This window comes from Mus caroli, unplaced genomic scaffold, assembly GCF_978045245.1.
Source record: "Mus caroli unplaced genomic scaffold, Mus_caroli_1 scaffold_10, whole genome shotgun sequence".
Lineage (NCBI taxonomy): Eukaryota > Metazoa > Chordata > Mammalia > Rodentia > Muridae > Mus > Mus caroli.
Window position 1 is genome coordinate 839,471 of NW_028227265.1, and position 26,889 is coordinate 866,359.

The 26,889-nt window shown below is 41.0% G+C and overlaps 1 protein-coding gene across 6 annotated transcripts in view; it reads right to left on the bottom strand.

The window, feature by feature from the left end:
* Positions 1-26,889, bottom strand: part of Nrp1 (neuropilin 1) — a 146,724-nt gene that overhangs the window by 54,327 nt on the left and 65,508 nt on the right. For all 6 annotated transcript variants that reach the window (XM_021169251.3, XM_021169250.3, XM_021169249.3 and 3 more), the window contains 3 exons: positions 25,238-25,465; positions 19,196-19,351; positions 16,968-17,134 (listed from right to left, as the gene is read on the bottom strand). In XM_021169251.3, coding sequence (XP_021024910.1) covers positions 16,968-17,134; positions 19,196-19,351; positions 25,238-25,465 — 551 coding nt within the window. The remainder of the gene's footprint in view (positions 1-16,967; positions 17,135-19,195; positions 19,352-25,237; positions 25,466-26,889) is intronic.

Here is a 26,889-nt window from a genome sequence, read left to right on the forward strand (position 1 = left end):
TTCTAGCTGTCATATTCTTGCCTGGAAGATGGATGTGTTTTCAGGTCTGAATTTGGAGGAATTCTGTGATGAGGGATGGTGGGGAGGGATATGGAGTGGGGGTAGGCACATGTGCCATTGAACATCAAATGGTTTTCTCAGCTCGTTGAGCACTTCCCACTGGGGGTATGACACACATCAACATCTGGAAAGTATCCAGTGGTATGTACACTATCTTCAGAAGTCCATCAGACTTTGGAGTTCTAGTGGCTGCTTCCTGAGCCAGTTTTCATAGCTCAGTGAACATAAGTGACTCAATAAGACAGTTTCCAACATTGATATAAAATTCAAAGAGTCTAGATCTTATTTTTGAACAAAGAGCTATCAGGCAGAAACAAAGAAATCACTAGCTTTTCCTTTTAGGTGTGAGATAAGGAGCACCGTTGGTCCTATTGCTGGGGATCCTGGAAGGCAGGGGTCCCCTGACTCCTTTCTTGCTCTTTCTGTTCAGGTATCTACAAGAATAAACACTTTACGGCCAAAGGCATTGTCTTCACAATAACAGGAAACACATTCCCCAGATACAGAGAGGCAAGGAGAGGCCCACGTTTTACTGAGGATCACTGGACGACAAAGCAGCATTTCTCAGCATTGTATAGTAAATCACACAGCTCGTAGCCTTTGAGCCATGAAATGCTTGCCGCTGCTTGCCATGACTGCGCACAACCGGCCATTGGTAATGTAATGTGGAAAACCTCATTTCCAAAATGAAAATCTGCCTTGCTCAATAAAATACGGCCCCGTGAGTGAGCATTGGCAAGGGAGCATTTATCAGCTTTTAATGCTCCCCTGGCAGGCCAGCACAACAGCCTGAGAAAATAAAGGACAAAGAACTGAGGTCTGATTAAAAACCGGAAAGTCTGCTTGTGAGGGGAAGACATGGCAGGTTTTCTTCAGAACATCTCTGATGACTCAAGGCTGTTTAATTCATCAGTTGATACTAAAGCTAAAGAAAATATTTTTAAGTAATTGTCTCATTTCCTTAGATAAAACACATGTTTTCTGACCTAGCCAGGCATGTAGACCTCAGCTATTCTAGGCTGAGTGGGCTGATTCACAGCATCTGACCATTGTCTGCTTGAAACTCAGGATCTCTGGTTTTTTTATAGATGCTAATCAGAACACAACCACCTAAGGTTAATAACATAATCCTCTGATGGTTAATAACATAATTCTCTATCTATATTATTTTGTCATGATTATTGTCTTATTTAGAAAAATGCTGATAACTAAAATTGTTCTTTTTAATAGAAAAGCTGCAATGCAGCCTCTGTGTTTAGGGTATCTAATTTAAGGGCAAAACTTAAATGTGTTACCTCCTTCAAACTACCTATCAAACAAGGAAAGTTTTATGGATAAATAAACTGAGAAACAAACTGACATATTCCCTTGTCCAGAGTCACCCTGTGTGGCTCAAGGCACCCCATGCTGGTCTTCAAGTTTGGTGGCAGCAAAAATATGATCCAACAGCTTTTTTTTTTTTGGAAATTAAGTATTTTGTGCAGTTATGGGAAATATGAGGCCATCTGTGACTACCTTGTTGATTACTTTAAACTGCACACAAGGCTACTGGAAGAGTTTAATTTGAATATTATTATATGGTAGAAGAATAAGCTGATAGTTATGGATTTTTTTTTTTTAAAGTTCAAGACAAAGATCCAACGTTTTCTGGTCATCTTAGACACTTGAATGAATCCTTCTGACCATAGTTAAGAGAAAACCAAGTTCCGGTTGCAGCTGAATCTGATTCCTGACACTCTTCTAGTGTTAACCCACAAACCAGTAGCAACCAACTTAAAAACAAAAAATTTAATTGTGAGTTAGTCTTTGACTAGCAAGCAGTTCCACTTGGTTCTTTGTCAAGGCTCATGAGAAAGAGGCAAAAGGAATAGCAAAATCTTACCCAGTTGCCTACCAGAAATTAATATTGCTCTTCTGTCTTTTTATCTTTTGGCAGACTTTACTTAGAGAACAAGGGTGTCTTCAGACTCCAACACACAAACACACACACACACACACACACACACACACACACACACACCATACAATCAAACATATGAATTCACACACACAGACATAGATATCACACATACCACACACATAGGTATGTAGACACATACACACACCACATAATGAAGCATGCACCATACACATAGACACATAGTCAGACATACCACACATAGGTACACACAAATACCACACTACACACATCTGATACATCAGAGAAAGAGAGAGAGAGATCACACATGCACACATACACACCAGAGATATATACACAATTCATACCTTTCTCTAAGCCATATATACTACACACAAAGAGATAATCCATATATACTCACCCACACATACCACATACACATACCACATTACACATTAAGAAACACACCAGACACATACCACACATAACCACACCACACCATACCACACACATACCCTATACACACACGGGGGGGGCAGAGAGAGAGAGAGAGAGAGAGAGAGAGAGAGAGAGAGAGAGAGAGAGGGAGAGGGAGAGGGAGAGGGAGAGGGAGAGGGAGAGAGGGAGAGAGAGAGATATACTATGTATATACATACATATACCACAGAGACAAGCATATACTACATAAATACATCACTACACATCACATGGACCCCACACTCTTTTGTGGGCCTTTGTGAAACGCAGGAATCTAGACATGAAGCAGATGATAGTTACAGAGACAAGGAATCCTCACTGTGGTTTAACTCCAAGCTTAGCATCACTGTATGGCTGAATTGTTTTCTCTGCCTCTGGGACACCAGGCATTCCCAGGAAGGAGAGATGCACTCCCTGAGATTCCACTTTTGAGCCAGCAACACTCCTCTATCTTGCATGAAGCTTTATGTCTACACTAGAAACAAAGCACTTTGAGAAAACATTACACTGATGGTGTGCAGCTTTGCTGTTCAGATGCCACATTGGGTCCTCAAACATTAAGGACAGGTGAGTGAGTGTGAACAGAAGCTTGAACCTGTGCAGGGCATCCTACCCTGGAGGAAAGGCAGTGGCTGGCAATTATTCATTTACAATGCAAGTAAGTGTTTGGTGTGTCTACACATTCGTTGTGAGGGTTAAGAGAAAAGTTACAAGATTTTTGTCCTGCAGTAAGAGAGGGAAAAAGGCAAGTAAACAAACAAAAAAATTTTCAGTACAGAGTGTACAGGCTGCACTGAACTACTCAGCAGATTCTGGGCTTAGGAAAATCAGGGGGTTATGGTAGGCATGTCGTGGCCAAAGGCAGAGACCTAGGAAGTGGTTGTGTAACTTTGACAAGAAAGAACGACCTGGCTAAGCAACTCAATTAGCCGATTCCAACTCAAGCTTTTGTTTCTTCCTCTCTTCAAGAGACAATATTCAGTTATGCCTCATGTTATTATGGGGACTATTTGAGGACATATAATGCACACCCCTACACCAGGGCCATTAGACTGTGAGGACATTTTTCCTTAGGTTAGTTTTGTAGTTGGTGTATTGTGTGTGCACGTGTGTGTGTAAATTATAATTTCAGAGGAGTGAATCTTCTGAAGTTTTATTGACTATTCCTAAACACCCCTAATCCTTAGCAGATGGCATCAGTTTCCCTGTGTTTAAATTCAATGCTGTTCTAAGTCTAATTCAATGGTTGGCAAGATCTAAAACCACTTTCTTCCAAACCAAAGACAACTGCATGATATTAAAGTCAGGAAGAAAGTGTTTAGGCCATGAACAGTAAGGTGGAATGCGATTATTCTTATCCTCATATTTTGCACTATGAATATTATAACTCTCCACAAGCTTTCCGGTCCTTTAGAAAGGCTGTTACTTAAAGCTTGAGTGCCATTGAGTCTTCCTGGTTGGGCTATGGAGTGGTCCTTGTTATTCATTTCTCAAATGGCCTCTCAGGAACTTAGTGTCTCTTCTCCTGGAAGTTGGCTAAATGGGCAGCAGTGATGCAATAGCTCTTCTACTGTATCTACAGAATCTCAAAGTCTTGGTCCTGGCCGCCCACATTCTTGTTAAGGAGCAAAGACAAGCCTGGCAGCCTAGGGTGTTTATATGTGAGCAGTTAGTTCTTCATATCTTTCTTATACTTTGGCAAAAGTAACATCAAAGTCTCTGCACCACCAAAAGTCATAAGGCTCACCTAATTTTAAATCTAGGTGTCATTGTAGGGCTACAGAAAGTAGGAAGACTCCAGGCAAAAACAGAGCTAAGCTGGTTCCAAGGTATATCAAAGGACACAGACACACAGACACAGACACAGACACACATACACACACCTCTTCCTAGTTTCTTGGCAGCTTAAAAAGATTTCAAACTAAAACAATCAAGAAAATATTAAGTAGAGAGAAGGAATCTTTCTGTTTAAAATGCTGTTCAGGGGCTAGGGGGATGGCTCAGTCAGTGAAGTACTTAAAGACATGAGTTTGACTGCCAAAGCCCGCAGAAAGAGCTGTTGCAATTGGTACACACTTATTACCTCAGCACAGGGAAGGATCTCTGTAGCTCACTGGTCAGCCTGTTTAACCTATCTGGTGAGTTCTAGGTCTGTGAGACACTGTCTCAAACACAAGGTGAATAGCTGCTAAGGAATGGCACCTGAGTTTATCATTTGGCCTCTACATGTATGCACACATACCTGTCTATGCACAGATGTACCACCCTTTTCCCCCAATACAATGTAGTTGTTCTATTCTGCTCATGTGAGTCTTTTTGCTACATTGGGGTGATTCCTAATGACTGACCAGAGATAAGCAATTATAGTTGGCATCTGCCTATTCCACAGTCAATCATGCCTTTAATTTCTCCTTTGCCTAAAATCTTGGTTTAAAAAACAAATGGGGGGTGGGGGAAATTTCTGGAAACTAAAGGCTTACAGATGGGAGTAATGGCCTCCATCAGTCATTTGCCCTATAAACTCTGACAGCTTCCTTTCACACGGTTTTCCATGTATTTCTCACTGATGTAGGTGGGCCTCTCTCGGTAACGAGAGTTTCATGTGCTGATGGAGTGGTTGTGAATTCAGGTGTCGAGAAAACTCCTCCACTTGGCATAAAACATCCTTCCAGGAGCTGACAGGATCACTGAACCTGAGGTTAGAATGAATGTGGCCCAGAGATCAGACAGAAGAGAAGGATCAGGCTGCTTGGTGCCAACTGTCACAAATTGTGTGCAGTCTCTGGAGGGAAGACCATCGTTCTGTGTTTTGTTTGTTTGTTAGCCTGAGACAGGGTTTGGCTAAGTAGCCCTGCCTGTCTTCATATTAGAGGCTTCTTCCCTTAGAGCCCTAGCTCTACTGGCATGGGTCACCACCCTCAGCCTGATCATTTTGAGGGCAGATAAATGAGCTGTGACTGCCTTTCTCAGTTAGAAACCTTACTAATTCATCGCCTATACTGATCCTTTTCCTGAGAGTCATTTATAAAGGGGATGGTTAAGGCTTTCAAAAGCACATTTTCAAAGAATGACTAAGACTCATGATTAGAACTCAAAGTGGCTGAGCTGAACAAAACCTGTGGCTGTGGCAGGGAAAGAGCATCCACTGGGAACTGCCTGGATGGAGCATGCAATGGAGACAAGGAAGGAGCCGCATTCCAGAGAGCTTCAATTGTCTGCTTCACTCTGAAGCTAAGGGACAAAGTGGCAACACAGTGCTATGAGAACCACATGCCTCCTTCACAATCCAAACGCAATCAGCTCATACAACTGCAAATTATTTCCACGTTTCGAGGAAAATCCAGATTGCTAATTTCAAGCATTTGAGCCTGGGTCACATAATGTAAAAAAATAAATATGCCTGGCTGACAACTTGCTAAACCACAGGACACAGCACAGACATCACACAGGAGTATTGTGCTGTTTGCCCCTCTCCTACCTCAGCTGGGAGACTCTAACATACCAGAATAGTGGCTGGCATTCATCCACTGAACCCATTCTGGAGTGTGTGTGTGTGTGTGTACATACATGCACACACATTTGCATGTATGTGTGGAAGTTTGAGGTTAATATCATGTGTCTTCTTCAATCTCTTTTTCACCTTAGTTTTGAGACATTGTCTTTCTCACCTATTTGTCGGGGCTAGCAGGTCAAAACCCCCAGGGACCTTCCTACCGTCTCCTTCCCATCATGGAGATTCTAAGTACACTGTCACTCTGACTTTTTCTGTGTGTCCTGGGAACCAAACTTAGTTCCCCAGGCTTGTGTGGAAAGCAGTTTTCTGGCTGAGTTATGGTTGGACACTTCAACCATATGCTTGGCAATGATAAGAGGTCACTTGCCTGATGCAGGTAGCCAGGCTGCAATGAATGTCAACACATAAGGAGGAGTGGAGAAGGCACTTCTTGGCAGAGACACCGAGGAGCTAAAATGCTTTGGAATGCTTCAAAGAGCTTCCCTGTTCCCCCAGGACCTAGCAGGTTTTCTGATCAGGAAGAATTCAATTACATGGTAGTTATACTCTGAGATGCAAAGTTAAGGAATTATAGCACATCACTTCACATGGTCTTAATTAAAATGCCAGAAATTAAAAAGAAATGAAACGATGATTCTTAATCTGTACGATTTGTGTTTGATAAAAGACTTTAATTGAGATGAATCTAAAATGAGAAACACAAATATCCCAAATCTAGACATTTAGTAGGAAGTGACTTAGAAACCAGATTTTTATGTAAACTATTCTAGAAAGCAGCGGTGTTTCCCTCTAAGAGAGCTAGGCTACTGTGCTGCGGAGTTGAGAAGTGCAGCTGAATTTCCAGGTGGAAGCATGCATTAGTGTCTCAAACTCCCTACCAGACATTGAACATTCAGGCAGAAGTCTTGAAAAATGATTTTCATGGGTATTGCACTAAATGAGATTTGTCTACTTAATAGCCAGTTGATCTTAGAGAAAACATACTAAACACACACAAAATATTGTCTGCCTTCCTCCTCTTCTGTCATATACACATATGTGTATGCATATTTTACATGTGTACAAGTGTATTAGATAACTGCTAAATAAATAAATAAATATTTTTACTATGGTATGGGTGCCTTCCAAATAAATAATGATGCCATTATAAATGCATGCAATCATTGGAAACATGCTAAACTATAGAATAATATAATTTGCACTATGAAATATTGATTGAGATTAGCAACACCTGGTCTGGATTAAAAAAAAAACTTTTAAAAATTAAGTTAACATATATGATGGTTAATATTGTCAACTTGACAATAGGATCACCTAGGAGACAAAGCTCTGAGGATGTCTATGAGGGAGTAGGACCTGTCCTAACTGTGGATGGCACCATCCCATCAAATGGGTTCTGGACTGTAGGAAAAGTAGAAAACTGAGCATCAATACCATCTCTCTGCTTCCTGACTGTGGATACAATGTAACAATCATGTGACTCGTGCCCTTGTTGTCATCCCATCCCCATCATGATGAACTATACCTCCAAACTGTAAGACAAAACAAAGTCTCTTCTCTTAAGCTACTTACATCAGGTTGTGTCACAGGGATGAGAAAAGCAACTGATTCACCACACAGAGGCATGAGTTCCAATTTGGATCTTTCATTAGAATGGATTTTCTGGGATATGTTGAAATAACCACCAAATTTGGCTCACGACATGCATACTTATTTTGTTAAAATTAGGAGCTTGAAAAGTTATTTTTTTCTTTTTCCTATAAGCTCCATTCACTTCTTAATATAGCAAAAGGATTCGTCACGACTTCACATTTCTTATGATTTCCTCACTTCTTTTCATTATTCTGAGTATTTCCCAGTAGAAACTTGGTATTTAATTCCCAGAGCCTCCCAAACTGAAGGCCTTGCTTAAATCCTTGCTCCTGCAGGCAGGAGCCTAGCTGGGTCTGGTCTTTCTCTAGTCTGAGGTGAGATTTACCTGCTTTCACAGTATGTAAACACTTCAAGTCTAGAGACAGCCAAGATGTCCTTTGTCAGGAAGGTGGTGTGCTCAGAAACAAACATGATTTTTGTTTAAGGAGATACAGAGGCTGGGTGTTGGTCAAACTTTAAGGTGGAAGCAGACTATAGTGGTAGATAAGCCCCGGCCTCACAGAAACTTCCTTCAGGATTGGAGACACATAAAGGGCAAATGTATGGGTTTCATTTTGTCACCCACAGTCTGTATGTTCCTGCAAACTAGCTCAGAAGAAATCAAGGGAAATAGACCCACCACAAGCAGAGTTTCAGCATGAACTCCACAGATGAGCTTTGTGGTCGAAGCAGCCCTAACAATTACTTGATCTGAAGGGGAAAAAACTTTCTTAATGGAAAAAAAATTAGCTGCATGCTGCCTCATGCCATTATCAATAGTGTTTAAAATGAGTTCCAGCTATGCTCCAACATACTTATATTTTCATCTCAGGCAAGCTCAGCGCACTAGCGATCAAGTACATTTATTTTTAATAGAATCATGGAATCTTAAATGCCTAAAAGGCCCAGAGAAGCTGTCTTATCCAATCACCTACCCCCTGAAGAACAGTATCGATAGCCCTCCCAGGCTTGCTAAAAGAATGAAAGGGCTTGTTTATTCTCTTTGCTAGATCCATAAATTGTAGTCAGAAGTTTAAAGCACAAGAATTGCAAGGAAAATAAAACTTTGCTGGAACTAAGGCTTTGTTCTCCTGACACGAGGCAATTAGAAAAATGTCATAAATGCATTTTTAACCCCTTGAGGCAAAGAGAACTGGTGAAAAAATTAAAGCACAAGACACATGCACAAGTGCACATGTGATTATTCTTAGTCATAATGTGTGAAATTAGTCTCAAATGCCCACTCTCGTCAACTGCTAGAAATACAAAAGCATAATGCATTTTATTACTATGGGGATATACAAAGCATTTTAAAATTTAATGTACTTTTCTCTCTTTATTGGAACCTAGCGTTGAATGAGATTAGATAACTGAGGGAGGGGAGAGAAAGGGTGAAGAAAGGAAATAACCCATGTATGCATGTATGTTTGTGTGTGCCTGCCTCCAGGCACAGGTATTTGGGTGCACATGTGTGTTTATGTATGCTCACACATGTACATGTTTTTTGCACACATATATGTTTGAGTGTGCTTGTACATGGAGGTTGAGTGTACTTGTGTATGCATACACTCACTCGAACATCAGTCTCCTTTCAGGTCAAGCAACCCAAACTACTCTTTTGATGTTGACCAAAATACTCATGCTGATGTGGAGCTTTTAAGTGATGCTTTTAAGTAATCAAGAGGTGTTTCATCTCCATCCATATCTAAGCCTGGGTACCAGGATGCAGACCTCTTTCAATGGAGAAGGTATCTGTGGATATGCTAGAAGTTTCAACATAGGGGTTCTTCCCTGTTCTGAAGAACATATTTGGTTTTGCCCTGGGGTTTTAAAGTACAATATGAAAGTTATTTAAAGCTTAAGAATGGGTGTGTTACATTACACGTGGCATAAATGTAGCCGTTGCTCCTAAATGCTGACATTAACACACGCTGTAAAAGGTACAATTATTACCACTGGGACAGAAATCAACAAACCTCACCAAAGGAATTTCCTAAAACTGCTATCATAAAATCTGTGCACATTATGGATTTCATTAACATTTTACTCCCGGAGGATTCCCAATTGTATAATAACAGAAGTTCTTTAAATTTTCAGTACTGCAGACAGGAACAGTTTTTTCACCCAAAACAGATGTGAAACCATCAGCCACCCCTTCTCATTGGCCCACAGATTTGGTGCTGGCTGGTAACTAGGAACACTTCATGGGCTGTCACTTAGGTAACAGATATAATGTAGTATTATTTCCCATGAAAAGATAAATTAATAAATAATAGACGGGTGTTGTAACCTCTGTTCCTCACTCTGGAATATGTTGGAAGTTAAAAGACAACAATAATAAACTTTTGATTGACATGCTTTAGGAGGTCTAAAACACATCTGTGTATAACATTTCACATGTGCAGGAGAGCTAATTTCATTCTCATTTTGCCCAGATCTTGTCGCTTATGACGGACAATGTCATCTTGTGTTTCTCTTCCCCAGACTCATTCTTATCTCTGAATTTTGAGTGTGATTTCGTAGTGGTCTAAAATAACATCTGTATTTATTTAGTTAAAAATACTTCACTTAAAAAAAACTAAAAATAGAGAAACTTAAGATAAACAACAAGGGAAATCAGTGATATGAATTTCCTGAATAGGGTAAACAAATATATTTATATTTTTGGAAAACAAAAGAACCAGGGTCCAGTTTAAAGAACATCAAGTAGCTTAACACACACACACACACACACACTCAAACCCTAGTAGCAAATCATTTGCCATTCCGAAGCCTCATCCATCTTATGATTTAACACCCGAGTCCAGGGTACTGTGAGCAATCTCTTGATGGTCATTTTCTTTCTTTTTCTTTTTTTGGCTGGGCATAAAAGAATAAACATCTACACAAATGTCTTTGTGTAGTCAGAACTATTATGTGAAAAGGCACATGGTCCACTTGGGCATAGCCCAGGAGCACTGTTTATCAACCTGCAAGTCACAGAGAAGTCCCTATGCCCAAAACCTACCTATCCTATACAGTTTGAGTCCTGCCCACACTAAGAATCTTGTTCACCAGTCCTGTGTCAAAATTGTAGCTTCTGCAGTGATGATTCTAGTTACTAGATATCACCTTCCAACCGGTAACTAAGCAGAGGCCCGCTGGAACTCAAAGCTCTATTGTTTTTCAGGACATCAGATGGATACACATTCTACATAGCTTACTAAGAGCTGGGTAGTAACATGGGTGTTAACATTCTCATCTGATGCATGGTCTTGCAAATCTCTGGGTCTTTGGGCCTGGGCAAACAAAAGAAAATGATGCTAACACCAACTTTTGGTCCTACACTTTGAGTTGAGGTGTCCTAGGAAGGAGAAACAATCTCTTCCAGGATATAACTGTGAATGTAGGTTCAAAAAAAGTCACTGTCATTACAGTAATGAGAAGGCAAAGCTGCGCATACCCTTTCAGCACAGTTCTAAATGAACAACAGTGGGCCTTTCAACATTATTTGCAAACATTATTCAGGCTCTCCAGGGAGCGCTGACATGAAATACCCATTAGCAAAATCATTTGTCTGATTTCTAAAACAGAATTAAGTGGTCAACTTAACCAAAATTATTTAAACCATCTTTGTAACTTCTACAGGACAAAATAGTCAGTTAAAATATTGAAACAATTACGTTACGTGAATTTCTGCTTACCCACAATCATATCCACGCCTTAAATCCCCGAAACTCTGAATTTAATGTATCTCTATTTATGACCTTCAAATGACCTGCAATCTTAAAGACTAAAGTCTGGAAGACAATTTTAGGAAATGTGGCTCAGGAGACAGGAGCTTCTGCAACAATGAACTCCTGGGTTTTGATGTGAACACAGCCTAAGTATTGGACCTGTGCAAAAAACTGGTCTATTTGGTAAGTAGAAGTCTGTAGGTTCAGAGTAAAAGGACTCGCCAAGATTGACCTGGAGGAATATTTTAAAGTAAATTTTATATACCTTCCAGGCAAACATTTAGAGTACTAATATTAGCTGTAACACACACACACACACACACACACACACACACACACACACACGAATGCACACTGAACTGAACACCTGTACTTTCCTAATTTGGCTAAGACTATATTTTACAGGCATCATTCCACATTTGAGAAACCTAGTGAGCTATTTCTGTCAGTTCTCTAGTTACAGATTTATAAAGTATCATTTTATTGTAATTTCAGCAATTTGCTAATGATCTGAATGAGTTAATGCACCCCCTAGAGTGTTTGGTGTATAAACACAGAGTGTTTACAGTCAGAATAACCCTGCTGTATACACATTCTGGATTAGTCAATTTGGCAGATGGAAGAGATCATGAAGAAATCATTACAGATTGTAAACCCAAAAGATGCTGGCAGTTTCTCGAAACTTGAAAATGATTTCAAATGAGGTACCTGTTCCATACTTAACACTGAGAACAAAGGATCAGTCCAGAAAGTACAAAGGGAAAGAAAACACTGTCTAAAATTTGTTAACATAAATAGCTGTCTACATCTTTATGATAAATCACATCACTTTCTAACTTTCAATTTGGGGAATACTCTCAAGGTTGCAAGCAAGGACTTCCAATCAAACTCTTGGAACTGGATAAGCAAGCACGTTTTCCTACCTAAAAGATGATTAAATATATATATTAATATTGATTGAAGAATGAGACATTTATTTCGTTTGGTCCTTGAAAGAAGTCCAACTGGTTTTGTCTTCTCTTAAAGACAATTCAATGCTTGTGTGTATATGGTGTGTGTGCAGAAGTCAGATATGAAGCATGAGTCTGTCTACCTTGTTTTTTGAGACAGAGTCTCTCATTTGCCTGGAGTTCTCCAAATGGGCTAGACAGGGATAGCAGCAAGCCCCAGGGGTCCTCCTATTTCCCCCTCACCAGTGCTGGGATTGTAGACAACTTCCATTATAGAAGGCTTTTTAAACATAGGATCGGGGCAACTCAAGGCCTCATGCTTGCATCGCTATCTGCCCAGTCCTTGTCCCATGCTTCAAGTTCCCTCAGATTCCAATGCCAGCAAATTATAACTGACTACTGTCTTCCTAGAGGCTTGTTCAGGTGTGAATAATCCACACCAGGGCTAACGTACCAAACAAACAGAATGTGGCTATGAAGCCAACTGCTTTCTGTTCCTTTGGAGCACTCAGAGCCATAAATAAGGTGTTACAAAATTTCTTTTTCTACAAAAGACAATGCTTTCCCATTTAGAGAAGAATGAAGTTTCAGACTGAGTTGAATTATCAAATAATTCTTTTTCTGAAATCACTGGGGGTTGGGGGTGGCAGTGGTCATAATCGATTATTCCCTGCTGCCATTTTTATTTATCTGGGATCAGCAGAGTTTCATCTCCCACCCATTCTTGTGTCTCTTGCTGTAGCTTTTTTTTTTTTTAATCTCCTGGCATTTTAATCAGGGAAAGTCACAGTTGTTTTGAGGAAAATGCTCCCAAGAGCTTTAATTAAAGCTGGAAGGATAAATCTGTTTACAGTGTGGGGAACACCATCATTAATAAAACATTGGAATAATTAACAAATTAAATTCTGCTTTGTGTGTGAATGACTATAGTTAGTATCTATGAGACCATGTTTCTTGAACAAATACATGATATGCACTTTTGTGGAAGAAAAGAAAAACACAGCCTGTGTTTCTCTGAGATTCTTAGTGCTATGGCTGGAGGTGCTTCAGTGACTAAATGACACATCACTGTTTTGTAAGGAAAGGACCTCATTTCCATAAGTCTAAGGTTAGACTTTAATGATGTATACAAAAATAAGGATTTTATTTGCACCACAGATACAGTGAAAAAGAAAGATTATGGTTAATAATTACCTTAGAATACAGACCATAGAATGGAGTATTCTGGGGGGAACAGTGGGCAACTCTTATAGTGTGCTCAACTGTGTTCACTGACAAAAGGTTTTTTTGTGAAGTGGCCTTGAGCAGGGTGTGGCCATTGGAGAACCTTCCAGTCGGGACTTCCCTACATGTTCCGTCTTACCAGGCGGCTCCTTCTCTTGTTTTGAAGCTTCCTGCAGACAACGGATCTCACAGGAAGTGCCAGTGTGGACGTTCATATCCATGGCTAACGATGTATTGTTGGTTTTTAAAAAAATGTTACTTGGTAATTTCCTAGAGAAAACAATGGGAACTGAAGGCTGTTCCTGTCTTTAAGGAAAGTCAGTTTCCAATGTTGCTTTATTAACTTAACACATGCAAGTATTTGTTCTAGTTGTTGCTACAGCAACGTGTTTTGTGGGGGCATATTTCATGCAAAATGGGATAAAGCTGAAAATCAAGACAAATGTCATCTGCATAATCATGTGCATAAAAATAGAAGTGTACGTGTGTACTGCCGTACGTGCTATGCTGCATGATTAGCAGCGCCTGCCTCGGCCCTTCATCTGAATTACGCTGTACTTGTTGGTTAATTTATAAAACATCTATCTGATGAAAACAACCAGCCAAACACTTCCAAGAAGCTTCAGAAAAGCTGGAAGCACATGAAATTATTCATAATTAGGTGAGGGGTGGATGATAACTGCTCCTGCTGTGAACACAGACATAAGTGTGTAAATGAGCTGTGAGGGCCAAGGGAAAAGGAAGACCATTTTACCTCAATGTGAGGGAGAAGCTCAGCTTTCATGTTGGTCACCTTTCATAGCCATTGAGGGGCAAAGTCTCTACACACAGCTAACAGGAACATCTTCACTGAGAGAGGAGAGGAGGACAGAGTCTGGTGCTCCTGAGAGTGACTGGGTATGTGAAGCAGAATGAATGACAAAGTCACCACACTTGGTGGTGTTAAGAAGCCGGTAGCTCTGGAAGCCCTGCATGCTTTGCTTCCAAATTCAGGGTCCCACCTGCGGCCTTGACTACTTGCTGATTTTCCTCAGCCTCAGTGTCTCTGCTTTTAGAATGAAGGAGATTCGGTTCTTTCCAGGATTATGGGATTGGATCAAATCTGTGCCCTGTTGGAACTGGGGATGTAGCTAATTGAAAGGGTGGAAGCCTTGAGTTTCCATCTCCAGCACCACATAAAGCCAGGTGTTTTGATCCATATCTGTAATTCCAGCACTCTGGAGGGGGCAGCAAGTGGTTCAGAAGTTCAAGGTCATTCTCAAGTATTTAGGGAGTTGAAGGGCATCTTGATCTATGTGAGAGTCTACCTCAAAAAGAAGTGTCCAAAAGCTGTTAAGTGGCCAGGTCACTTCAGAGGCAAGCAACAATGGGAAGGAGCTTATGACAGATGCCACTCTTATTAGTACATTCACTGAATATAGTATGTCCCTTTCCCTATGGAGAGGTAGGCCAAACGTGGCTATGTGGCAAAGCTATGGCATGGAGACATAAACTGCTTGTACAGAAACTTCAACAGCTTCAGTAATTGTCTTTCCTCTTCTACCTTTCAGATAACAGCCACTCCTTGTTCAGCCCGGCATGTAAAGTTCTAACCCCCTGCACTCAGGCAGTCCAGTGGTGGAAGAATATAAATAGAAATAATCCTGGGGAGTGTTATTGCCATGCTTCTCCTGGCTCCACTATCCCACAAGAGAAAAGTTTGGAGAGCATTCTTCTGCAGCTATCTCAGATTGTACCTAGTGAAAATGGTATAAGATTCCCATCCCATTGATAAGCGCTTTGGGAATGCCCATTTTGTCTCTGTATTTCTGCCAAGGAAGAACTGGTTCATGCAGAAGAACTGCAACTTTGGCAGTTTCAGAACCCCCACAGGACCACAGGGTCTCTGTTATTGAGTAACGTCTATATTACCCAGAATAGAAGTGCATTACCATGCAGACATGCTTAGCACTGCAAAAATGCAAGCTTCCCTCAGAGCTGTGTCTGTCACTCAAAGGGAGCTACTTTGGATTTGGAGACATGGAAAGACAAGCTACCGTGAGCAAATTAACTTCACCTCTGACTTCATCTAGAGCAGGCTTCAGCAATCCTGAGTGAGACCTCATCTTTTCCCACCCTCTCCACATGGCTCAGTGTTATCATTCAGAGGTTAGCATGAGTTCACTCTCCTGTAATGGGCTCTTTCACTTAAGTGTATGTTAAACTAATATTGATCTTTGCAAAGTAAAACAGAATCGTATATTTGTGCTCAAATGACTGAAACTTCAACAGACATGAAGAGAGGATAAACCATCTCAACTTTCTTCTTGCATGGAGACTCTCCCTGGGAGTTAGTCACTTTTATATATCAGGCAATAAATGAAAGACAGGCTCTGCCTACTCTTCTACCAATTGATTGGCATATAAGCAAAATTTTCACATGCACATGCTTCATTAAGACTCCATGAAACCAAGCACAGGGCCTTGGGTAGTGGTGTGATGGTTACTCATGATTGCCAGTGTGATGGAATTTAGAATCACAAAGGAAACAAATCTTTGGACATGTCTTTGAGGGATTTTATAGATTAGGTTGAGGTGAGAAGACACACCCTAAAAGTGGACCACATGGTGTGAGGTCCTGAACTGCATAAAAAAGAGAAAGTGAGCTGAGTACCAGCATTTATATTTCTCTGCTTCCTGATACAATGTGACTAATTGCCTCTTGCTCCGTCTCTTCCATGGTGTACTTTTGCTCATGAAGCCATGAGCAAAAGTAAACTCTTTCTCCCTTAAGTTGCTTTTGTAGGACATTTTGTTGCAATGAGAAGACAAATAAACAATACAGGTGGAGACATCCAGAAGTCAAGGTTGCACAAGGGTGAGTATTCAAAATGGTACCAGGGATGGCTCCTGGAAAATGGTGAGAATAGAAGACCTGGAGGATGAGGACCAATGGCTGTGTGTGGCTGCAGTAAGGAAGGATCTAGGAACCTAGTAAAAGCAGTAGCTACAGAATCATTAATGAAGATGCACATATGTGGATTCCATACTTGTCCATAAATACAAGTTATCAGGTGCCCTCAATAAGCTATACAGAGTCATGTGTATTCTGCATGTTCTACTCCAATCAAACAGACAAACAAACAAACAAAAACCCCTATACTTGTAGACAAAGATCTCAAACAAACACTATAGACAGAATTTCTCCATTTCATCAGTGGAATAGAAAGGTGTCAACCTAGGACATGAATGTGTAGTTGGTAGGGGAAGTAGGGTATCTATTCAAACTCTGGAAAGAGCAGTAAACAGGACTTGAGAAGAAAAGAATGTTTTCTGGGGGTCACCTGAGTCACCTCTGCTTCCCTTTATGTGAGTGTAATCATTTTGCATCAGCTGAATTCTGTTCAGGGCTCTTTCCCCTCCTCACATGTGGGTGTTTGACATAGCACCCATTTCTATTTGACAGCCTTTTCAGGTGCCTCATATGTTTCAACTGTGTCCAGCCTTGTGCCACCTACCTGGATCCACTCCTTGTAGGAGTCTTCTCCTGGAGTCCACCCATTTTCAGGGTAGTTCAGGCGGGAGCGCTCTACAGACCAGTTGGTACCATACTGTGAAGATGCAGTGATCTGATCAGAATGGATCTCTCCAGATTCCATGCCCAGAGCCTCCATACACTTAAAATCTGCAGACAAAATATGAAAGGCTAAAGACAAATCTTAAATTTAATGTGGCAAACTATAGAGTTCACTCATGGCCTGGGGAGATGGTTAAGGAAGTATTAAGATCTGCATTTGATCCTCTTAGCACCCAAGTAAAAGGCAACTGGATCTGTGATCTCAACACTGGGAGCCAGTTCCCTGGGGCTTGCTAACTAGTCTAGCTAGCACATAAGCTCTAGTCTAGATTCACTGAGAGATTATGTCTCAAAACATAAGGTGGAAAGTGAATGAGAAAGACACACAACTTTATGTATACCTCAGATTCTCTCTCTCTCTCTCTCTCACACACACACACACACACACATGGGGTGAGGGGAGAGAGAGAGAGAGAGAGAGAGAGAGAGAGAGAGAGAGAGAGCACTTGCAGAGTTCATTACTAAGTCTGACACAATATGCAACGTGGGATTGCTAGAACATGGTATTTGTAATTATGTTTTCCTGAATGGGGATATTTCAAAACAAGATTATGAATGTCAGCACAGTTATTATTAACTTTCCCATGTGGGCTAAGGTTGACAAAAATGCTATTTGAAGTGGAGGGATGTGGTATGGTTGACAGAGTGCTTATGCAGCATGGTCTCCCCACATAGGTCTCATGCCAGCATTTTGTAGTCTGATGAGGTGGGGCACACCACCGGTAATCCCTGCACACTAGAGGTGGAGGCAGACGGACCAGGAGTCTATGGGGGTGACCCTAGCTGAGATTCCTAGTAGCAGAGGATATGGAGACTGACATAGCTACTTCCTGTAGCCAGGTAGGACTTCCAGTAGAGGGAGGGGGAGATCAACTTACCCACAGAACCTTCAACCCAAAATGTGTCGTGCCTACAAGATACATAGGGATAAAGATGGAGCAGAGATTGAGGGAATGGCCAACCAATGACTGGCTCAACTTGCGACCCAACCCATGGGAGACAGCCAACCCCTGACACTATAAATGATACTCTGCTATGCTTTCAAACAGGAACCTAACAGAGCTGTCTCCTGAGAGGCTTCTATCCAGCAGCAGATGGAAACAGATGCAGAGAACCATAGTCAAACATCAGGCAGAGCTCTGGGAGTCTTGTGGAAGAGTTGGGGATGTGATTGAGGGAGCCTGAGGCGTCAGGGATACCAAAAGAGGACCTACAGAGTCAACTAACTTGGGACCATGGGGGCTCACAGAGCCTGAACCACCAACCAAAGAGTATACAGATGCTGGACCTATGCCCCCTACATATTTGAAGCAAATGTGCAGCTTAGTCTTCATGTGGGTACCCTAACAATTAGGCAGGGAGGCAGGGAGGCTATCTTTGTCTGCCTGCCTTTGGCTCCTCTTCCACTAGCTGGACTGCCTGATTGGACCTCAATAGGAGAGGATGCTCTTAGTCATGGTGTGACTTGGTGTCCAAGGAAGGACTAGTACCCAAGGGGGGAGCTTCTATTTCTATGAGGAGAAGGAGAGGGGGTTAATGGGGGAGGGATTTGTGAGGGTAGAACTGGGAGGAGGGTAGGGGACTATGATTGGGTTGTGAAGTGAATAAATAAAATAAAAAACCATAAAAGAATAATGACAAAAATATAAAAACAAAAAAAAATCCTGCTTTTACTTTATAAGAAATGGTAGTGAGTTCCCTGGGGTCTCCCATAGTCAACTGCCCTTGTGTGTGACTGCTCTGTGTACTAGTTATCACTGGCTGGTTCTGCCCGAAACCATCCTGTGGTTCCTGACACCTGTGCCTTTGAGGTGCCAGGGAGACCTCCAGGTCACCCCTCATTGTTTGCACAATGCAGTGTGCAGACCTTTTCCACTTCCCTAACTGCAGAGACTCACACATAATTTTATGGAGGAAATACACCAAATGATTTTTTTTCCAATTGACACATACACACTTTTTTTTTTTTTAAAGAAAGAAAGAAAAAAAATCAAACACTGGGCACCACAGTTCCCAGAACATTTCTTTAGTGTTTTGTGTGGCCTCAGGTGTGTGAGAAATAATGGGCAGTGTTTACTACAGGGCTTTGTGAGATGAACAAATACTGACCTTCAGAGATGCTGCTCTGCAGCACACTGTAGTTGGCTGAGAAACCTTCTTTTGCTATTGCGCTGTCAGTGTAAAAGACCATGGATAGAATGCCTGAAGAGGAGCGGATCCGGCCAGGAGTTTTCTGCCCACAGTAACGCCCAATGTGAGGGCCAACTGGAAAAGTAGAAGTACAGAGTATATCAGATTTCCTCTACAGCAGATGCAAAAATAACCATTCAGAAGGACAAGTCTCAGAGGAACACAAGGATGGCTGTCACCTAATGTGAGTGTCCCCTGGTTAACTGGTGGATAGTGCATGCATTAGATGAATCTGTGTAGAGGATTTGAGAAGATGCTCAGAGGAGCATTTGCAGGACAAACACATTCCCCAGCCAGCACCGGAATGGAACAGACTGGGGAGATAGCTCAGTGCCACAAAGACCAGAGTTTAAATCCTTAACATCTATATATAAAGGAAGCATGGCAACTCAGTCCTAATCCTAGAGCACAGTAGGCAGAGGCAGAGATCCCAAAAACAAGTTGGTGAGTGAACTCTGTATTCCATGACAGATCCTCCCTTAGAACATAAAGTGGAGAGCAATAGAGAAAGACACCCAAATGGCAGCTTCTTGTATCCACAGGACCTGCAAATACATATGCCTGTACACATATATGCACTCAGATCTCTCTCTCTCTCTCTCTCTCTCTCTCTCTCTCTCTCTCTCTCTCTCTCTCTCTCACACACACACACACACACACAGCTTGCTTCATTTGAAAATGATGCAATTCAAGCTGTCTGGTGGCACCTTGGTATTCATCTTCAGTCTAAACTGTTTCTATAGCTCAGTAGGAAAGACTCCAGTTAGGCAAGGTCCAGGTATCTCACTTCTCCTTTACCCAGAGGAGAGTCTGGAGACACTTAATGTCCCAACAATCATTCAGAGTCACACAACCCCAATTTCCTTCTTCACTCCACTATTTAGCCCTAGATTCTAAACCATCCATATTATACACACAAAACACTCTTCAGGGCTGTGCCCAACAAGTGATAGAAAATTCTATCCATTCAAGACTTAGAAACTATAAACACAATGTTTTATATATGATAAGTTACAATCAAAATAAATTGAAAATGTGTTTTTCTGATTTCTAACTGTTTTTAACTCTTCCAAATCCAAGAATGGGAATTGTACTACACAGTGTTTAATGGCCAAGAAAGGGCCCACAGTAACTATTTGTACCCAGCAGGAGATATGTTTGCCTTAGGCCATGAATGACCCCGAACACTGATGAATTTGTGCTAAAGTCAAATTCTGATTTGGCTTGGTGTAGCTGTTCCTCTGCTGAAATGTTTTAGCCCAACCTTGGCAATGAGTCTTAGTACAGAAGCTTCTAGCAGCTGAGGGACCTCTCCACTGATCTGTTCAGATCAACAAAACAAAAAAGTGGTCATTTTCTCTCTAGTTTTTTTTTTTTTTTTTTTTATCTCACATATGGTAAAAATATACCAGATGGCTTGAATTTTGAAGGACAGTCTGGTGTAGACCATTTTCCCTTCTCAGAAAACCATTGTTCTATGCACTTGAGCTACAAATCACTGCTCCACTTAAGGATACCAGGAGGTAGACTTTTCCCTGTTTCCTAGGGTGGAGGGACAGGTCTTCAAAAGGGACATGGGTCTTCATGGACCATGCATGTAGCCTGTGTAGAAGGCAGCTAATGACTCAAGTATCATTGCAAAAGTGAACCCCACAAGAGTTGGGCTTCCCAAAGCCCTAAGAACCACTGACTTTCTAGTGAGAAGCCAATCTGAAAACTTTGAATTTTATAGTATGTAGACCCTTGGTTGACAGGTTTTCAGTTTGACCAATCCTCTTAAAACAAAAACTAACGGAGGTGCTGCATATATTTCAGTTTATTTTTGTTGTTTTCTTTGAGAAAAAGGTTTAATGTGTGTCCTAGAATGGTCTCAAACTCACCATGTAGCTGACAATGACCTTGACCTTATGATATTTTGTTTTCACCATTAGAATCACAGGAGTGTTCCACCATACTTGGTAATATGCAGTGGGGATCAAACCCAGGGATTCCTTAGATAAGGCAAACATATCTACCAACTGAGCTCAATGCCCAGGTTTGACTCAGTACTCTTTTTATATACATGAATCAAGGGTTTTGTGCATGCTAGGTAAGCACTCTACCCATGAATCCTCAGCCCTCAGCCCACTGTGCATTATTCTGAATATGTGATCACTTGGTATGTTCAAAGTCATCAACCCTACTGAATTCAAACGCTGTTATTTCTGCCATCACTCTTCACTCTAGAAACTTGGTGTGTAATGTGGTTTACCACACAAGGGTATCCCAGGAGGGAGGGTGATAATGATCTTTTAAAGAGCACCACACTGGTCAATAGCTTTGAATGTTGTAAAGAGAATTTTGTTACATTTGCCTCAGAAAATGGAACTCTTACTGTTTCACTTCTTTTCAGCTTAATCTTGGCCTGGATTTCTTCTGCAAGTGCTAGCTCTTTGCCAGGTTTTCTTCATCCTGGATGAGAGGCCCTGCCACTAATTCAACTATTCTTTTCTTGGCCAAGGAGCTCCAGGTTGTCCATAATGTATGCACAAAAACATCTTGCTGGAGCCAAGAACTCAGTTCTTCCCTTGCCTGGGTAAGAATCCCATTTTGGTCTTCAGTTATAAATGGGAGGCTTAGTGTCCATTCATCCTCTCTTCATGGTTCCCACTCATTTAAATTCCATTAGTGTGGTTTCATAATCTTTTTCTTTAGTCTGTGGGCAAACTTTTACAGTCCTAATCCTTGGGGTTGTTCCTTGATCACCACAGCCCCTGACCTTCTCGATCAACACTGGCGAGGGAAGCACTGGCAGCCATCCTCCCCCTTCCCTATCACCCCATTCCTTTGGGGAGGGTATCAGGGAGAGTCTCTTTGAAAGAGGAAACAGAAGAGAACTTGTCTAATGCAGACTCATAATTTAGTCTCCATGACTCACTGGTTTATAATGTTGGAGGCATGCTGGGTAAATCTGCCTTCTGTCTTTTAGAACATTGCCCTCAGACGGATCCCTGTATGTCTCCTTAGGAGCCCTCAAGATACGAGAGTGTAAGGCTTTGGCGACAATAATACAAAGAGGTATTGAATTTTCGTGAGCAACAGGGGAACCTCAGCTTCGCAAGCTAATGCAATATTGATCTGAGCCAGGAGGACAAGGCACTCTCATGCACAACATATGTGCTCATTTGTGGTTTATTTGAACAGGGCTACTGTTTTCTTCTTTTTGTAATTGTGGACCCAAAGGCCAAAAAGATCACCAAGCCTAGAAGTATAATGCAAAAATAAATTACTGAGAACTTTAGTAAGAGGGATATATAAGCTCTGAAAAGCAAGACCCCAGTTCTATCAGGTTGGATGTGAAGGTGAAAGGATGTCTGTCTTGCTTAGATGACAGCACCTCACTCCATTTACTCTTTCCAGTAATAATTGCCCTACCTCAGACTGAAAATAATGTAGTTTTCTGTCTTCTTATATGAAGAAAAGCAAAAAAAGAAAAGTCTTTGTTTCTTTGTTTCATTTTTTGAGATAGCCTGGTACTTGCTGTATTGCCTACGTGAACCTTGAACTCAGTAATCTTACTTAAGCCTTCCAAGTTCTGGGATTACATATATAAAACTATGCCCATCGAAAGAGGTACTTTTAAAGTGAGATAATGTTAATACATCAGAAAGGAATCATTTCATAGGCACTAGCCAGGCCACTTAACTATTCATAATTTATTCAGCAAATCAGTAGAGAATCTCTAGAGTTTGCACATTTATTTCTATCACTGTGGTCTTACTAGGCTACTTTAAATGTAAAAGTCAATAAAAAAAAGTAGCATTCATCTAGCTCTCAAGAAAATCATTCTTGACTGTGCTAATCACTTTTGCAATGTCAGTGACAACTAAGTTCTGCTCGTTCTTCCCAGCTCAAGCAGAGAAGGCACAGCAGTGGTGTGAGCTCATCATTCCCTGGTTCCATTGTCCATTCCACACAAATATGTAGTATCCTTTGCAGAGGCAGGCTTGGCTCTCTGTACCAATCCCTTCAGAACGTGTGGATCCACCAAGCTTCCAGAGAATGAGAAATGGAGACATGTGATTCCCAACCTGCACGCCTTGAATTCAGAGTTTTAGAGTAAACTGCTTTTCTTCAAAGTCAATTTGAGTCAATTGATAGCTTTCAATTACTTAGTCATTTAATGATACTTATGATAAGTTAAAACATAAGGTCATGCAATGGCTAAAAGCCTTCTACACATTTTGGATATTGTTTCTGGAAAAGATACCAGAAACTAAAAAATCTATTGGGAGTTATGAGTTTTGAACTACCATGACAAAAATGTTTCTAACTCCACTAACCAAAAAATCCAGGAGAATCAGTTCCTATTTTCCCTAGAAGAGAGGAAGCTAGAACTGTGCTGGTGTTGACTGGATAAGGCCAGGTAACTATGAACAAACATACAAACATACAGTTTTTGTGTAGCTAATGTAGCTTAGTTGATTTAGTGCTTGCCTAGTGTTCATAAAGCCCTGGGTTCAAACCAGGTGTGGCAATGCATGCCCGGAATTCCAATACTGGGAAGATGGGAGTTCAAAGACATTCTCAGCTACATAGTAAGTTTGAGACCAGCCTGTATTACATGAGATCATGTCTCCAAAACAAACAAAATAATGACTTCTTCATATCCCAAAGCTAGTGTTCTCTGGAAATGATTCAACTCTGCCACAGTTCAAACCATGGGTGCATGAGGTTGGCAACTCATATTATTCTTAGTTTCGACACAGCAATTTTTGTAGAACTAGAAAATTACCACTTTAAGAAACCCTTGACACTAATAACAATGTGCCTCTTTGTAAAAGTATTCTAAATAAGTTGGATGATGGGACCTCCTCCTCAGATGTCTTTTTAATTGAAAGTTCTAGAAAGGAAGGCTGTAAATTTGGGTTGTGAACAAATAAACCTATTATTAAGCATTCCAACTATTGTTACCACATTATTATAATGCTGTTTTCCTAATTATCAGATTGAGTGCTTGGAAATCAATCAGCGCTATGTTTGGGAAAATCTCATTATCTAATGAAGGAAGAATTTCTCTAAGATCATTATAACCTTCTTCATAAGGTAAAAAAGAGAGAACAGATCACACTAATGTTAACTTATTCATTAAATGGCAGTATGAAGAAATTTTTCTCTGCTGTTTAGTGATAAAATAATTGGAATTTAAAATTTTTTTCAAAACTATAAGCAGTTGCCTTCATATTTTACCTGATCTTCACTTAGAATGTATTCAGCTTAAGAATACCATTCTACCATTTTAACAGTAGCTGTACATCTTCAACTACTGACCATTGAGCTCTTCGAGTTGTCCTTTCCAATATATGCAGTGCATTCTCAAGGGAAATCTTAACAGGAAATTGGGCTAAGCACCATTTCAACAACATAGCTGCAACAAGTTCTTTCATACTCTTCTCTTTGTTTGGAATTTTCATGCTGATTTTTGTGTTCACTTTCTAACTATCCTGAAAGTTTCATAAATGTCCACATGGCTATTTCCCAACCTCCTTCAAACCCATGCTCAAAATTGTCGTCTTATGCTGATCTGGCTTGACCATCCCATTCAGAATTTCAACTACATTCTTTCTTCCTGATATGCCATCCCTTAATTCCACTCTTCTCTCCCTCTTTCATTTCTAGAATAGGTGACTTGATATAAGTGATGTTAAAGTGGTCAGGAAAATTATGTGTTGACCTCTAGGCTATCACAGAAATCACACAGGACCTTGGATAATCTTTCACAGACTCCATTGCCTGTGTACACAGTGAAGGAGTTGGGAGCCGTAGTTGGGAAAGCCTTTCTAATCACAGAAATTCCATCCCTGCCCTTCATTTATTTTTCCCTTTCATTTTGGATCATTTTAAGAAATGATGTGTGTCTTGTGACATTTATAAAAGAGTCCTCCTTTTTGAGGGATCTTTCAAGCTGCTCTTAGATGTTACCTTCAGGGAATCCATCCCAGATCTCCAGCCGGTCGTAGCGACAGAACATTCCTCCGGGAGGATTCGAGTCTTGCTCCAGGTCAAAACTTTCAAACTCCAGGATTATCTCAGACATCTTTGGTGCAAAGATGATGTAGGTGCACTCCAAGCTGTTGGGGTATTTTTCAGGGAACCCAGGGGACTTTATCACTCCAGTAGTTGCTGTATAGTTCTGAGAACATTCGGGCCCTGTGAGCAAGAGATAAAAGAGACACAATGAAAACTTCTCAACTTCACAAGAAGTATGGGGGGAAGGCAGAGGATTTCTAGGAAAAGCCCACCACCATCTCCAGTCACTGTTTAACCATTTGTTAATAGTGACCTACATGGTAAAGTCATGCTAAATTTTACTGTGCTTACCATAGTGTCCTATTTGTGTAGAATACTTGAAAAGAATCTGATGTTGCAGGGAAACACACACCATGATATCATGTATCATATATATATATATATATATATATATATATATATATTCATTCATGTGGGAACAATGACTAAGTAAGCTGCAGAAATCTCGACAGAGCCCTAGAGAAATAATTACAGCCCCTTCAAGCTCAGATCTTTAAATCTCAGGGCTGACAGCCCTTTATTGGTGAAATAGAACATTTATGGAGGCGAGGGAGAAAATTCAGCCAAGAGAGTTTGGGTTTCAGATTCCCCTGGCAGTGAGTCGGTCACTCTGCCAGATGTGACCTCTGTCTCTTTGACAAACTGAATGTGAAAGGTAATTCGTACATGGACCCCGGGTGACTGGCTCAGACTGAACAGTGTTGACACAGGTGCATGTCAACGTGTGGCAGTTAGCAAGGGCACCATAAACTGTGATTACAGCCCTGATGCTAGAAGTCACCTGATATCAACACTGACACTATAACCTTCCCCCAAGTTTCAGCTGTGGTGTAGTATACCATCCTAAATTTGTTCATTCAGAGGCATGTGCAGAAGGTACATATTTATAATGTGTGATTTTAATAGCTGTTCAGGGTTATCAAGACTTTGCAAACTGTGGTGATTTGTGATTGCAGAACAAGAGGAGGCGTATATGCACTATGGGCTGACCTTGTAGTTAAATGAATGAGCAAAATTCCAAGTCTATGGCATCTAGCAACAATCAGGGTAGGGCTGTCTACACAGCTGAAAAGCCAGTTTTCCCTTGTGGCCACCACTGCTCTGATCTTCAAGCAACTACACTTAAAGCAGAGAAAACAGTACATTCCTTCCCCTGTAAAGGGTCATTTATTTTATTTTTATGTGTGTGAGTGTTTTCCTGCATGTATGTGTACCACAGGAGTACATGGTGCCCACAAAGGTTGAAACCTCTGGAACTGGAGTTATGTGTAGTTGTGAGCTATCATATAAACACTGGGGTCCAAACATGAGTCATTGCAAGAGCAAAAAAGCACTCTTTACCACTGGGCTATCTCTCCAGCCTCAAAAATGAAATCTTTGGAATCTCAGTACCGAATCCAAGAATGTTCAAGTCAGCTTTTCTTTCCCTGCACCACTGGCTGTCTGTGACTCACAGGCTACTGTAAGAATTCCAAGAGTTGATAAAGTAAAGTAACATATCAAGACTGTTCTTTGCATGTTTGTGTGCACGTGTACATGTCTCT